Source organism: Heterodontus francisci, chromosome 10 (assembly GCF_036365525.1).
Source record: "Heterodontus francisci isolate sHetFra1 chromosome 10, sHetFra1.hap1, whole genome shotgun sequence".
Lineage (NCBI taxonomy): Eukaryota > Metazoa > Chordata > Chondrichthyes > Heterodontiformes > Heterodontidae > Heterodontus > Heterodontus francisci.
Window position 1 is genome coordinate 17856014 of NC_090380.1, and position 14111 is coordinate 17870124.

The window sequence follows — 14111 nt, forward strand, 5'->3', positions numbered from 1 at the left end:
CGGAGGACCTCGGGATGCGGGGTGGGTAGGGAGCTCGGGGAGTGACGAGTAAAGAAAGCGCCGCCACATGGTGAACAGTTGGTGCGACGGCAACTTCAATGCAGAGGTTGGACGGGATGAACCACTTCGGATATTACCCGCCACCTGTTTTCCATCCTCCGCCTCGGCTGTTGCGGCCTCCGGTTTTTTTGCCGCCGCCTGTAGCGTGGCAGCAGCAGGCCGCCTGGAACGGAGGGACGGCGTCACGATGCGGGCTCCCTTGGGGCATGGGGGCCGGGCAGCCTAACTCATCCTGGTTAAAGGCCTGTCACAGCAGCCAATTTCAGGGTAAAATGATTCTCCTCGCGTCTTTAGGGCGTTGAGTTATTATTCTGTGCAAACAGAGTTACAGAATCCTACCTCAGCAGATCTTTCGAGGCGTTGCTCATGGCGGTTTGGAATAGGGTGTCAGGAAGCATATGTGACACCTGCATCCTATATGCAATACTTTTGATTTGTGGAGAGTTGCCAGTGCCACAGCTCTATTCATAAAGGGATAAACCAGGTAACTAAGGACCAGCCAGTTGAGCGGGATTTAAAATGAATGATCTTGGGTTAACGAAAGACAACTAGAGTGGATTTGTGAAATTTAGAAGATTTATTTGAGAAAATAAAGATGTAGTGATGAAAGAAATGCAGCTGATGTGCATATGAAATTTTAAAGGACTTTTGATAAGGTGCCACATAAGAGACTTGTGGATTAAATGAAGGCACAATATGAATATAAAGCTGGGTGAATGAAAGAAAAGAGTAATAGTTAATGGTTTTCTTTTGGAGCAGAGGGATGTAAACAGTCTTGTGACCATTGCTCTTGTATATAAATGATTTGGATTTAGGGGTATGGTAGCATGGTGGTCATATTACTGAACTAGTAATCCAGAGGCTTGGATGAGAGATCCAGAGATAAAAGTTCAAATCCCACCATTGCAGCTGGGGAATTCAAGTTCAGTTAATTAAATAAATTTGGAATAAAAAGTTAGTATTAGTAATACTGACTGTGAAACTACTGGATTGTTGTAAAAACTCACCTGGTTCCCTAATGTCCTTTAGGGAAGGACTCCTGACTCTGAATAACCTAGCAAGCCACTCAGTTGCATTCAAGATGGTGGCTCACCACCACCTTCTCAAGGCCAATTAGGAATGGGCAATAAATGCTGGCCTTGTCAGTGATGCCCATGTCCCATGAATGAATTGAAAAAAACATCAGTATAAGGAACGCAATCAAAATTTGCAGACAACATAAAATTAGGAAGCAGAGTTAACGTTCCAGGTCTGTGGGTCACGGAGCGGACATGTTAACTCTGCTTCTCTCCACAGATGCTGCCAGACCTGCTGGGCGGCGCAGTGGTTAGCACCGCAGCCTCACAGCTCCAGTGACACGGGTTCGATTCTGGGTACTGTCTGTGCGGAGTTTACAAATTCTCCCTGTGACCGCGTGGGTTTCCGCCGGGTGCTCCGGTTTCCTCCCACAGCCAAAGACTTGCAGGTTGATAGGTAAATTGGCCATTGCAAATTGCCCCTAGTGTAGGTAGGTGGTAGGGGAATTGAGGGGATGTGGTAGGAATATGGGATTACTGTAGGGTTCGTATAAGTGGGTGGTTGATGGTCGGCACAGACTCGGTGGGCCGAAGGGCCTGTTTCAGTGCTGTATCTCGAAATAAAAATAAATATCCAGCACTTTGTTTTTATTTCAGATTTCCAGTATCTGCAGTATTTTGCTTTTATTATAAAATTAGGAAGCATGGTTTATCGAAAAGGACTAAAAGAAGGCAACCAAGTTAGTATATTGGAGAGAACGCAGACTGAAAGCTAAAACTTTAAAGGAAGTACGCAAGCAGAAAATCTTAGGAGTTCAGATACACAATGGGAGGATAAATTGATAAAACTGTTTTTAAAAACAGGTTGGATCCTAGGTTTTATAAATGAGGGCATTGAGTACAAAAGTAAAGAGGTTATGCTAAACATATACAAATCTTTAGTTAGGCCACAGTTGGAAATTATTTCCAGTACGGTGAGGGAATATATTTGCCCAGGTTTCACATTCCTTTTTGCACTTGTAAGCACTACATCCTTTGCACAAGTGGATTGGTTGGCAAAGCCAAATGTCAACAGGATAACTTCAAAAGCTCTCTCGCTACTGAAGAAGGCGTTGAGAATAAATAACAGGTGGCCTGTCCAAACAATGCATGCCAATAAATTTCATAGGCATTTATGGCATCAAAGGAGGCTACTTAACCCATCGGGTCCATGCCAGTGATAAATTGGAGATTATTTCCTGTAAAGCATTCAATATCCTGTGAGGTCAGCTGGTCGTGGAAGCCTTCAGGTGCATCAGTGGATGTTAAGTGGTTGAATTACTCGGTCAACCAGGCATTTATAAAACTAAACATGGGCCAGCCGTTTTCCTCGTGGACTTGAGCCTGGTCCAAGATCAGACCCACCAGGAGCTCCACCGATCTGCTTACCCTGTGCACCTGCTGTGAGTGTTGTAGTTAAGCAGCTGGTTACATCTAGACTTGAGTCACTCAATCTGCAAAATGAGGAGTTTGTGTGCTGATAATGAGCTGTAACTGTCTCGTTTGTTTAGACTGGATTATGCACAGTCTTCCCTTTCATCTTCGACAGCAGGAGGGCACCACTAACAGATGAATGGACAGCCTATCCAAAATAACGTCAGAATTGTCTTTTGAATAATAGTCATTAAAACTGACTTTGAAAGGCTGTCTATATATGTGACTTCCACTGTTCATAGATGTCTTTGAGTCAACTAATGCATAATGCCTGGTCACACTCAGTGGTCACCTCTGCTCAAGCCAATGCTTTAAATGTGGGCAAGCAATTGGAGTCTTGCTGCCTAGGGATTCTTCAGATCCCGAACTGAGGAAATGTTTGTTTAATGCTGGTTAATTTTTAATTATAATTCATCTTATTTGTTTATGCTTAGTTGCTGGATTATTAGTAACTTGGCAGAAAGCCAGTAGTTCTGATGTTAAAAAGGAAGAGGGAAGTTTGAATAAGTTGTTTCTAAATATTAGCACCAACCTTGGATCAAATTGTTTTTTCCATTTCTTGGTTAGGCAGTTATTCTTCAGAATGTCGTGGTTATCTATATATAAAACTTTTATCGTTTTGTATACAGTGTGTGCTTCCTGTAAGCATCACATTTAGTGTCTAATAGTTCCCCATCATACTTTGGTAATGCCTTTATTGTAAAATGATGCATTCTCTGATGCACTGTGAGCATGGAAGATCTACTGGTTAGAAAGTAATTTTCTTGTGTATAGAGCACACGTCTTGCATGTATGCTCTTTCTGTCACTTTTCCTGTCATTGTCTTCTGACTCACCATGAGCAATGTCACAGAAGATCTGCATACATCACTATAAATAAGTGATTCCGAAGAAGGGTCACTGACCCGAAACGTTAACTCTGCTTCTCTTTCCACAGATGCTGCCAGACCTGCTGAGTGAATCCAGCATTTCTTGTTTTTGTTTCAGATTTCCAGCATCCGCAGTATTTTGCTTTTATATCACTATAAATAAGGTTCCTTTGAAAATAAATTTCTTACTGATGATGTGTCAGATGCGATGAGCATGATTGACATGGTGTGAATGATATGAAAGGGCAGTAAATGCAAACTGTATGTATAGAGCACAGTTAACTGGCATCATAGCAGCAGTGCTGAAGCATTTGTTGCTTTTTTAATATGTAATGGTTTTAATGTCATGTCATACGAACATACGAATTAGGAGCAGGAGTAGGCCACTCGGTCCTTCGAGCCCCCTCTGCCATTCAGTAAGTTCATGGCTGAACTGATTGCTCCACATTTCCACCTACCCCCGATAAACTTTCCACCCCCTTGCTTATCAAGAATCTATCCACCCCAGCCTTCAAAATATTGACTCTGTTTCCACCGCCTTTTGAGGAAAAGAATTCCAAAGACTCGTGACCCTCAGAGAAAAAATTTCTCCTCATCTCTGTCTTAAATGGGCGACCCCTTATTTTTAAACAGTGACCCCTAGTTCTAGATTCTCCCACAAGAGGAAACATCCTTTCCACATCCACCCTGTCAAGACCCCTCAGGATCATATATGTTTCAATCAAGTCGCATCTTACTCTTCTAAATTCCAGCGGATACAAGCCTAGCCTGTCCAACCTTTTCTTCTAAAACAGCCTGCCCATTCCAGGTATTAGTCTAGTAAACCTTCTCCATACTGCCTCCAATGTATTTACATTCTTCCTTAAATAAGGAGACCAGTACTATACACTACTCCTGATTTGTTAACTGTGGCAGTTATAAAACATATCCTCACTCCACCTGTGTTAGGAAAATGCTTACATTGAAGTCTTTATGCATTGTTTCTAGAAACTTTAATCCAGAATATTTCGGAATCTTCTCGGACAGTGTTCCAGGGTGTAAAGTTTGGCTCACTTCAAACTGCCATCAAAACCAGTGTAAATATTCAAAAGGGAGGACAGTCCTGGCCTGCCTGTACAGAAACGATGAAACATCGTCATTAAGTAAACAACTGTCAAGTTGCGCGCATCACTCCTTGACTCCCCACTGCACCCCAGCTGGTGTGTAAATGAGGCTGTCACATTGAGCAACTGTGCCATATGCAAGTTGTGGAATAGAGGTACACCATGTGTGCAAGAAATGTAGTCTAGATGCACTCAAATTGACCAGGTATAAATACCAGCCCAGGGCCATAGCAGAGCTGCTTGTGTGTGTGAGGATACCTATATTAAGGTTCAGAGCATATTTGAGCCACCAACAATAAGTTGGTGCTTTCTACTCTGGTACAGTCGGTCCTATTTACCAATTTCCTTTATTGAGTAATCTGTAGCATGGTTGGCATTTGACTTGAGTTGTGAATTTGGTAATGCTGTTTTTTTCATATTATATAGGGGCCTAACTATTTTTTCCACTCTTTTCCCCCCTGCCACTTATTTGTAAATGAAACCAGGTACTCATGACCAGTTTAACCAGAAGTGGCCAAATCAGCAAGCTTCAACCCAGTGGTCTCCAAATTCCAACCAATATGACTCCAGAAAACACAAGGTAATGTTGATATCCCACATTTCAACTCTGATGCTACTCCTTGCAGCGTATTGAGTTTGGGCAGGCCACCTGTTTTTATTAATCAGTGATGCCCTTCTCAGGGTTTATGTGTCAGCCGTGGCTCAGATTGGTAGCTCTCTCACCTCTGAGTCGCAAGGTTCTGGGTTCAAGTCCCACACCAGGGCTTGAGCACCAAAATCAAGGCTGACATTCCAGTGCAGTACTGAGGGAGTGCTGCACTGTCAGAGATGCCAACTTTTGGATGAAACATTAAAGCAAGGCCCCATCTGCCTGCTTGGGTGGATGTGAAAGATCCCATGGCACTATTTTGAAGAAGAGCAGGGATGTTGTTGTCACGGGTGTCCTGACCAATATTTATCCCTGAATCAACATCACAAAAACAGATATCTGGTCATTATCCTATTGTTTGTGCGAGCAAATTGGTTGCTGTATTTCCTGTAGTACGATAGTGGCAACACTTCAAAAGCACTTCATTGGCTGTAAAGCGCTTTATTTGCGAAATGCGTTGGCATGAAAAGCACTATATAAATGCAAGACTTTCTTTTTGGAGTTGTCCTGGATCCCACCAATTGGCCAAAACCTTACAGGACACTAAGTAAGGAAGAACTTGCATTTATATAGCACTTTTCACTTCCTCAGGATGTCCCAAAGAGTTTCACAGCCAGTGAATTACTTTTGAACTGCAGTGCCTGTTACTGTATAGGCTAATGTGGCAGCCAATATGCACACAGCAATGTCCCACAAAAAGGAATGAGCAGCTAAATGTTTTTGGCCCTGTTGGTGGAAGGAGTAATGTTGGCCAGGAAAATGCCTGTACTGCTCTTCGAATAGTGCCACAGGATCTTTTACATGTATCTGAACAGGAAACTGAATCTTGGTTTGACATCTGTGATAGTGCAGTAGTCTCAGTCCTGCACTGGAGTTTTGGTCTGGATTATTTGCTCAAGTGGGGTTTGAACTCTCAACCATTTGACTCTGAGATATGTGAGTACTGCCAACTAAGCCAAGCTGACATCACTCGCCAGTGAGTTGTTTTCAGTATCACAGGGATCGGTATCTCATCCAAAAGACGACAGCTCCAACATTGCAGTACTCCCTCAGTACTGCACCAGAGTGGTCAGCTGAGTGGCAAAATTGGCAGAAGCTTCTCGATAAAAGAGACGGGGAGACTAAATTTTGAGGTGGGTATTTTCCCCTCGCGGACATTTTAGTGTGTTATGCATGTACACTAACTTTGCTCAACATTATTGTCGTATAACAAGATTCAGGATTCTGCCTTGTGTAATTTTATTTTGCATTGCTGGGCTAGTTAATTTTCTCGTAACTAATAATGATATTCATCATCTAGTTGAGAGAAGAAAACTAAACCATGGTTGAGCTCAGAAGCCCTGTACCGTGGTTTGTCATCACCACTGTGTAACATGGGGCCAGCCCTGAACCAATTTGTTTTTCTGATTTGCTTTCCAATAGCAGAAAAGGAAAAAGGAGCCGGTGTACACACACTACTGTGACACCTGTGACCGAGGATTCAAAAACCAGGAGAGGTACAGCGAGCATCTATCGCAGCACATCCAGGTAGGAGTGTATCAGCTTGTCCCAAGTTTCTACAGATACCTTTCTCCTGGCTGTAAGCATCCCATTACGACAACTTCAATCGAGATCCAAGTGGATATAAGCCGACAGCATAAAATAGTCCCTTATTCTGCCCCAATTGCCAATGTCTTTCAGATAGGCTTCAGCATGGTTGATGAGAAAAATGGGAAGAAATGCTATACTGGTGCAGAAAGAGGGAACTTTTCTTTGATTGGGGATGAATCACAATTTTGGCCTGGTGTGCAGGATGCTTCACTCTGTATCTGGCTGTTTGATACTTTGGACTGGGATAACTCTACTCTCTGATGCGAGGTGCCTGAAATGAGAGAACTTCCCTTTGTTAACATAAATAAATTATCAACATGTTGTGACGACCAGGTGAGAAAGGTCTAGGGTTCCCTTTCAGCCTTCACCTGGTCTTACTGTAACAGGGTTTAATTTTAAACACACTGTTTTTTTTAGCTCCCCCTTGGTGAATTCTGGAGTGAGGGGAGGACTTGTTGAACAGACCAGCTGTGGCTGGAAAGGATATTTACATATTAACAGACGGTGTATGGAAGGACAAAGCAGCCATTCCTGGACATTCAACCCACAATGGACTTTTGATCACCAGACGTTGAAGGTGGGGGAGCTCGCTTTTCAGGCTGACTGCTAAGATGGCCAAATACACAAACGGACATGGTCAAACCAGCTAGTCACATGACTAACCTGCTGGGCAACCTGAGTTTTTTGAATTTGTCCAAGGCTGCATTTGCTGACAACGCAACCACTAGGTGGCGCAGCAATGGCACATGCACAAATGCAGCCTGTGCCAGTAAAACGTCGCAGTCTGCGACGTCAGGCAGCTGCCAGAATTAAAGATGGCGCTGCTCAAATAATCGCAAGATGGCAACCTAAACACAAGGCAGCACACAATGGCTGAAGAGGGGAAGGAGCGAGCGGGCCGGGAAGGGGAGGGAGTGGGCAGGCGGGCAGTGAACGAGTGGGCGGGTGGGTGAGCCAGTGGTCGGAGGTGTGGCAAGCGGGCGGGGGGCAGTGAGTGAGCGAGCAATCGGGGCTGAGTGAGCGAGCGGGCGGGGGTCAGGAGTGGGCGGCGGGGGGCAGGAGGAGAGCGCACCTACCACCCACTCCTTCGGCAGTGCTCCACCCACCCCCGCTCTCTCCCCGCTCCCCAGATCCCTCTTCCCCACTTCCCCAACCCCTGCTCTCTCTGGCCCGGATCCCCCACCATCTGCCCGCGTTACAATGACGTCATCTGCGTATGTGCCAACCAGTCCTTGCACTGCGGAACGCGGCGCAAGTGCAGAGGGTAGGAACCAATTTGCGCATGTTTGCGCAGTCGGATGATGTCAGCTGCGTTGTACAAATCACTGTGTTTGTACAAATGGCTTGGGCAGAAAACTGTTAGCTCCTGGACTGAGAAGATCTCTCTCCTGTCTGCTCCCATTTCTTTCTTACAAGCCTCTGAATCCACTGAAGACACATGAACCCCAAGAGAGAAAAGTTTCCCATAGCAAATAAGGTTTAAGAGGAATACTGGGCCCCAACAAAAAGCAAGATCTACCTGCAATCAAGGACTCTACAGTGAGCTCGAAGAACCACAACAACTCTTCAGATATTGCCTCAAACTTTTCCACTTTATTTTCGTCTCTTTTCTGTTTCTGTTTGTGTATGCATGCTAATGAGGGGCGCGCCGTGTATCCATAAGCGTTAACCGAATCAGAGTTTAAGTTTAATAAATAGTTTAAAATCAATGTTCATGACAAAATGAATGTGCCTCATTCTTGGCAGGTGGGGGCCAAGCATGACAATGTACATTATTCTGAGGGACAGAACATACTAATTTGGGGAGAGCTGGAAGATTATTAATGCTGAATTGTGACGTCTTGAAACTGTCAGCACAACTCAGAGTTAAGTGATGGAATAATTACAAAAATCACTCTTATGGTTCAAGAAACTTTCACAGTAGTTACTTCAGACATACCAGACCAGTCAAATCTGCACAGGCAAGTCCACGATAACCAGCTTGTGCTGTATTCTCAGTATCAGTGTTTGATTGAAAGGCCTCCACTAGTTTCCCAGAAAGTCCAGCATTATTTAGATTGAACGATCCAAGATAAAGCAGTCCACTTGGTTGGCATCCCATTCACTACCTTGAACTTCACTCCTACACCACCAGCACACAGTGACAGCAGTGTACACCATCTACAAGATGCAATGCAACAACTTGCCAAGGCTCCTTCGACAGCAGAAACCTGCACCCTCCATGTCTAGAAGAACAAGGGCAACAGGCACATGGGTATGCCATCTGCAAGTTCCCCTCTAAGTCACACATCCTGACTTGGAAATGTATCGCCATTACTTCTTCATCGCTGGGCTAAATCCTTGGAACTCCATCCCTAATAGCACTGTGGGTGTACCTACACCACATGGACTGCAGCAGTTCAAGAATATGGCTCACCAACAACTTCTCGAGGGCAATTAGGGCTGGGTGTTTAATGTTGACCTTCGATGAATAAAAAAAAAGAGTTGAGGTACCGCACATTTTCTTTTTAAAAAAAAAAAGGTGGGAAGGCATGTGATGAGGACACAAAGAATCTGCAAAGGGATATAGATAGGTTAAGTGAGTGGGCAAAAATTTGGTAGATGGTGTTCAATGTGGGAAAGTGAGGTAATCCACTTTGGTAGGAAGAGTAAAAAGGCAGATTATTTAGATGGAGAAAGACTACAAAATACTGCAGTACAGAGGGATCAGGGTGTTCCTGTGCATGAAACACAAAAGCTTAGCATGCAGCTGCAGCAAGCAATTAGGAAGGCGAATGGAATTTTGGCCTTTATTGCTAGGGGGTTAGAGTTTAAAAATAGGGAAGTCCTGTTACAGCTGTACAGGGTGTTGGTGAGGCCACACCTGGAGTACTGTGTACAGTTTTGGTCCCCGTATTTAAAGAAGGATATACTAGCATTGGAGGCAGTTCAGAAAAGGTTCACTAGGCTGACTCCTGGGATGAAGGGGCTGTCTTATCAAGAGTGGCTAAACAGGCTAGGCCTTTATTCATTGGAGTTTAGAAGAATGAGAGGTGATCTTATCGAAACATATAAGATTTTAAGGGGTTTCGATAGGGTAGATGTTGAGAAGATGTTTCCACTAGTGGGGGAATCTTGAACTAGGGAACATAGTTACAGAAGAAGGGGGCACACATTTAAAACTGAGATGCGAAGGAATTTCTTCTCTCAGAGGGTGGTGAATCTCTGGAATTCTCTGCCTCAGAGAGTTGTGGAGGCTAGGTCATTAAATGTATTTAAGGAGGAGGTAGATAGATTTTTGAAATTTCAGGGAGTCGAGGGTTAGGCAGAGCAGGCCCGAAAGAGAAGTTGAGGACTGGGACTGATCAGTCATGATCTTATTGAATGGGGGAGCAGGCTTGAGGGGCTGAATGGTCTACTCCTGCTCCTATTTCTTATGTTCTTTTAGTTGCAAAATGTTAAGTGCACAAATTATAGACATCAGGCATTTTGGGAAGAGACCAGCCCAGCTGCTATATGTAAAACTTAGCCTAAAAGAACATTTATGGTCTGTTTATTTGCATTCAACTGCAGGCCTTATTTCATACACTGATCCTTCCAGAATCTGGTCCGTTCACTTTTCTGATCTTCATCTGGACAGTAAAATGTTTTAAATAGGATTCTTGGAGGTCATTCGTAGCCTCTTGTCATCAGACCATGGCAGCTAACTGTCTTTAACTTAAATTAGGTAGGAATCTCTAGATAAGGTAAATTTCCCTGTTGCCATGGCAATGGTGCTGTGATGGAATGGACACTTGGTTGCAGACTATTTCCACCTCCATAACATCGCCCGACTTTCTCCTTGCCTCAGCTCATCAGCTGCTGAAACCATCACTCATGCTGTAGCCTAGACTATTCCAACACACTCCTGGCTAGTCTCCCACACATTCTACCCTCTGGAAACTTGAGGTAATCCCAAAACTGCTGCCCCTGTCCTTACTTGCGTCAAGTCCTGTTCACCTACCACCCCTGTGCTTGCTGCCTACATTGACTCCCAGTCAAGCAACGTCTTGATTTTAAAATTCTCATGCTTGTTTTCAAATCTGTCCATGGCCTCTCCTCTCCCTAACTCTGTAATCTCTTTAGCCCCACAACACTCCCTGATATCTGTGCTCACCTAATTTTGGCTTCGTGAGCATCTCTGATTTTAATTGCCTCACCATTGGTGGCAGTGCCTTCAGTTGCTTCGGCCCTACGCTCTGGAATTCCCTCCCCACACACCTCTGGCTCTCTCTCCCTATTTCTTCCTTTAAGACACTCCTTAAAACATACCTCTTTGACCAAGCTTTTGACCATCCGACCTAATATCTCCTTATATGGATTGGTGTTTTTATGAGCTTGGAAAGGACATGACTGGAGAAAGGAGAGAAACTAGGGAAAGATGTGAGATCAGGGCTAGGGCAGGGGGAATTTTAGAGGAAGTTTGGTCTGGTGGGCTAGTGAAAGGGAGGAACATGGCAGAGGTAGCTGATAGGATGGTCTCGATCTTAGTAACAAGTCTATGAGCTGCTTGCACATATTGTTGAAGGTGAGGATGGAGGAGATGGGAGAGGGGCTTAAGAAGGCAGTTTGTAGTAGAGAAAAGAAGCCGGGGGTGGGAGTGAGAGGAGGGCATTATCTTTGCATTCCAGGATGATCCTGGAATAGTGAGCTGTTTTAACAGATGAGAGCAGGACCAAATAGTGTTTTAAGTGGTCCAGCCAGATCTGGCAGCAGATGACTAAACCAGTTGTCTGCAGTATCCTTTTGAAGTTTGCATCCCTTGGATTTAAAGGGAGTGGAGATGAGGACTGTACTGGGGGAGCAGCCAGGGTGTGAGAGAGAGTAATGGTTTAATGGGAACTAGGGAGTCAAAGATGATGGAGAGGGTGCGGTTGAGCAAACCCGTAGCTGTAGAAATGTCGTAGCACACAGAGGGCCAGAGGCTAGAGAGTTGAGATTCATCTTGCTAGATACCTACTCCGTATGTGGGGCCTGTACATCAATATTTTAATTAAAATAACACGTAGGTTGCGCAAGTGCATGTGCCAGTTCCAGGTCTTCTCACTGGGAATGGGATGTTTTGTCAGAATGTGCTGTACTTTACCCATATAAAATGAGCAGTGAGCCAATAGGCTAACAAATGTTAAAGTGGAATTTAACTTTTAGGTTTCTGAGAGCTGAGGTTTTCTAGTGTTGCCGTTTTCTTTTTCGCTGGGTTTTGGCAGCAAGATACTCTTGTGCTTCAATTAAAATATTGCGAATGGGAATTCCAGAGGGGGAATTATTCCTTCGGGTTAATTGGAGGAGGAGAAAAGAAAGAGGATGAAAGGAGGGATGTCAAAGGCAGAGGGCTGAATTGTTGGGCCCCATCAAGAGCAGGAACGGAGGCGGACGGGGCCCAACAATACCACCACTGGCCGGCATGCCGGTTTCCCAGCCCCATTCCTGGCTGGCGTTTTGGTGAGGGTGGGTTTGGGCCCACCAGGGCTACTCACCCCCACAACGCAGCAAGTTAGGCTCATTAAAGCCTTGTAAAGCACACTTAAAGGAGTCTGACTGGGATTTTCCAGTTGGCTTCCAGTTTCCCAACCCAACGGGGGCAAATGACCTGCCTAGAAACGGGCATCCAGTGGCTGGGGGGGGGGAGGCAGCACTCCGAGACTCCCTCCCTGCCTACCTAGGTGTAGCCAAAGGCTGCCCTGTAGTGGGATTTCCTACCACCACCCTGCCCCAAGCCCCCAACCCACACAGTGGTGGCCTGGCTGCTGTATCTTTTTAATCTAAACTTTAAAAAAAAAAGTTGGTGAGAGGGTGCATCCATGTTGAAGTGCCCTCTTGGTTACTTACCATACATTGCAGGCTGCTGCTCCCCTCAAGCTGGAAGACCTCTGATTGGCCCTCCAGCTTAGAGAGCCCACCCACCACCCTTAATTGGATGGAGAGCCTTTCTCCATACCAATTAAAGGGGCGCCTCCATGAAAACTCCTGGTTGGTGATTGATTTTCCCCCTTTGATGAGTTCAGGACGCAGAAACAGCCCCGACTCCTGTTTCCTGTCCCCGATGTGAAAATCCAGCCCAGACAGTCTGCAGCTGCCCTAACTCACTACAGCCATGTTTACTGATCCAGGCACACTGACCTGGGAATTTCTAAAGGATACCTGCTTTCGCGAACCCCAATTTGTCAGGGTGGCAGCAATGGAGTTGCACTGCCAACTTGAATCTAATCTGCTGATGTGCTGTACCAGGGGCCAGCGCTGACAGTGGCTGATCCAATATTGTTCGTTTTACACTACCATCCAAAACCAGAGTGATTCCCCTCTGAGTGCAGGCCTTTCATTCGTGAATTCCTCCATGGTGCTGCTTCTGGTAAGCTGGAGGATGAACTGGTTTATAAGGTCAGAAATCCTCAAAGATAAAATACAACATTGATCTGTATGCCGTTAAGGCTACATGATGTAATTCCCTTGGGTTCTTGAAATGAATGCTGGTGTCACTTTGCAGATAATAGCCATGACATGACTGTTTGATTAACAAGTCATTTAACAGATAGATGAGGCTTACAGCAATTTAAGATTGCTTTGCGCTCATAAGAGCTAAGGCTGAGTGTATGAAAATTGTTGTTTAATTTTAAACTTTCCTATGTTTACACCCAGCTTTGACCTGTTTAATTATTTTTCATTTTTATTTATTTCTCTGTGGACAACTGTGAAAATGGAAGTGAGGCCTGGGAGTTATTCATGTGCAGAGAATTACCTAGTCAGATGTGGTAGCTTAAATTTGCCCAGGTACAAATAAGGCTTGGTGATCTCATTGAAACGTACAAGATTCTGAAGGGGCTTGAGAGGTTGTTTCCCCTGGCTGGGGAATCTGGAACACGGCAATACAGTCTTGGGATCAATCATTTGGGACTGAGATGAGATATTTCTTCATTCAGAGGGTTGTGAATGTTCCATCACTGAATATGTTCAAGATTAGGGTAGACAGATGGTTGATCTCGCAGGGAGTCGAGGGATATGGGGAGTGGGCGGGAAAGTGAAGTTGAGGCAGATCAGCCATGATCGTATTGAATGGCAGAGCAGGCTCGAGGGCTGAGTGATACCACAAGACCTGGCCAGAATGGAGCTGAGTGGGTAATCCCCCATCATTTATTTGTGTTATGCAGCTCTCTTCCACTCACTGCATTTTACAGGAGGAATAATCCTCATTTTTTTTCAGCAAACCTGGCTGTAATTTTGGAAATGAGTTTTTTTTGCTGTACTGCTGGAGACTGTTTAAGTAGATTCTGATTGCTGAGTAAAAAGCCTTTGTTTGCTGTAAAATAGACTCTTTGCTGTGAGTCCTGCTATAATTC

The 14111-nt window shown here is 44.7% G+C and overlaps 1 protein-coding gene across 2 annotated transcripts in view; it reads left to right on the top strand.

Annotated features, from left to right (window-relative positions):
* Nucleotides 1–38: 38 nt before the first annotated feature.
* Nucleotides 39–14111, top strand: part of nufip1 (nuclear FMR1 interacting protein 1) — a 36381-nt gene continuing 22308 nt past the window's right edge. Inside the window, exons 1-3 of one of the 2 annotated variants that reach the window (XM_068040188.1) lie at nt 39–327; nt 5006–5100; nt 6592–6696. In XM_068040188.1, the coding sequence (XP_067896289.1) occupies nt 99–327; nt 5006–5100; nt 6592–6696 (429 nt within the window). In that variant the 5' untranslated portion in view covers nt 39–98. The remainder of the gene's footprint in view (nt 328–5005; nt 5101–6591; nt 6697–14111) is intronic. The other variant, XM_068040189.1, reaches the window with a different exon arrangement.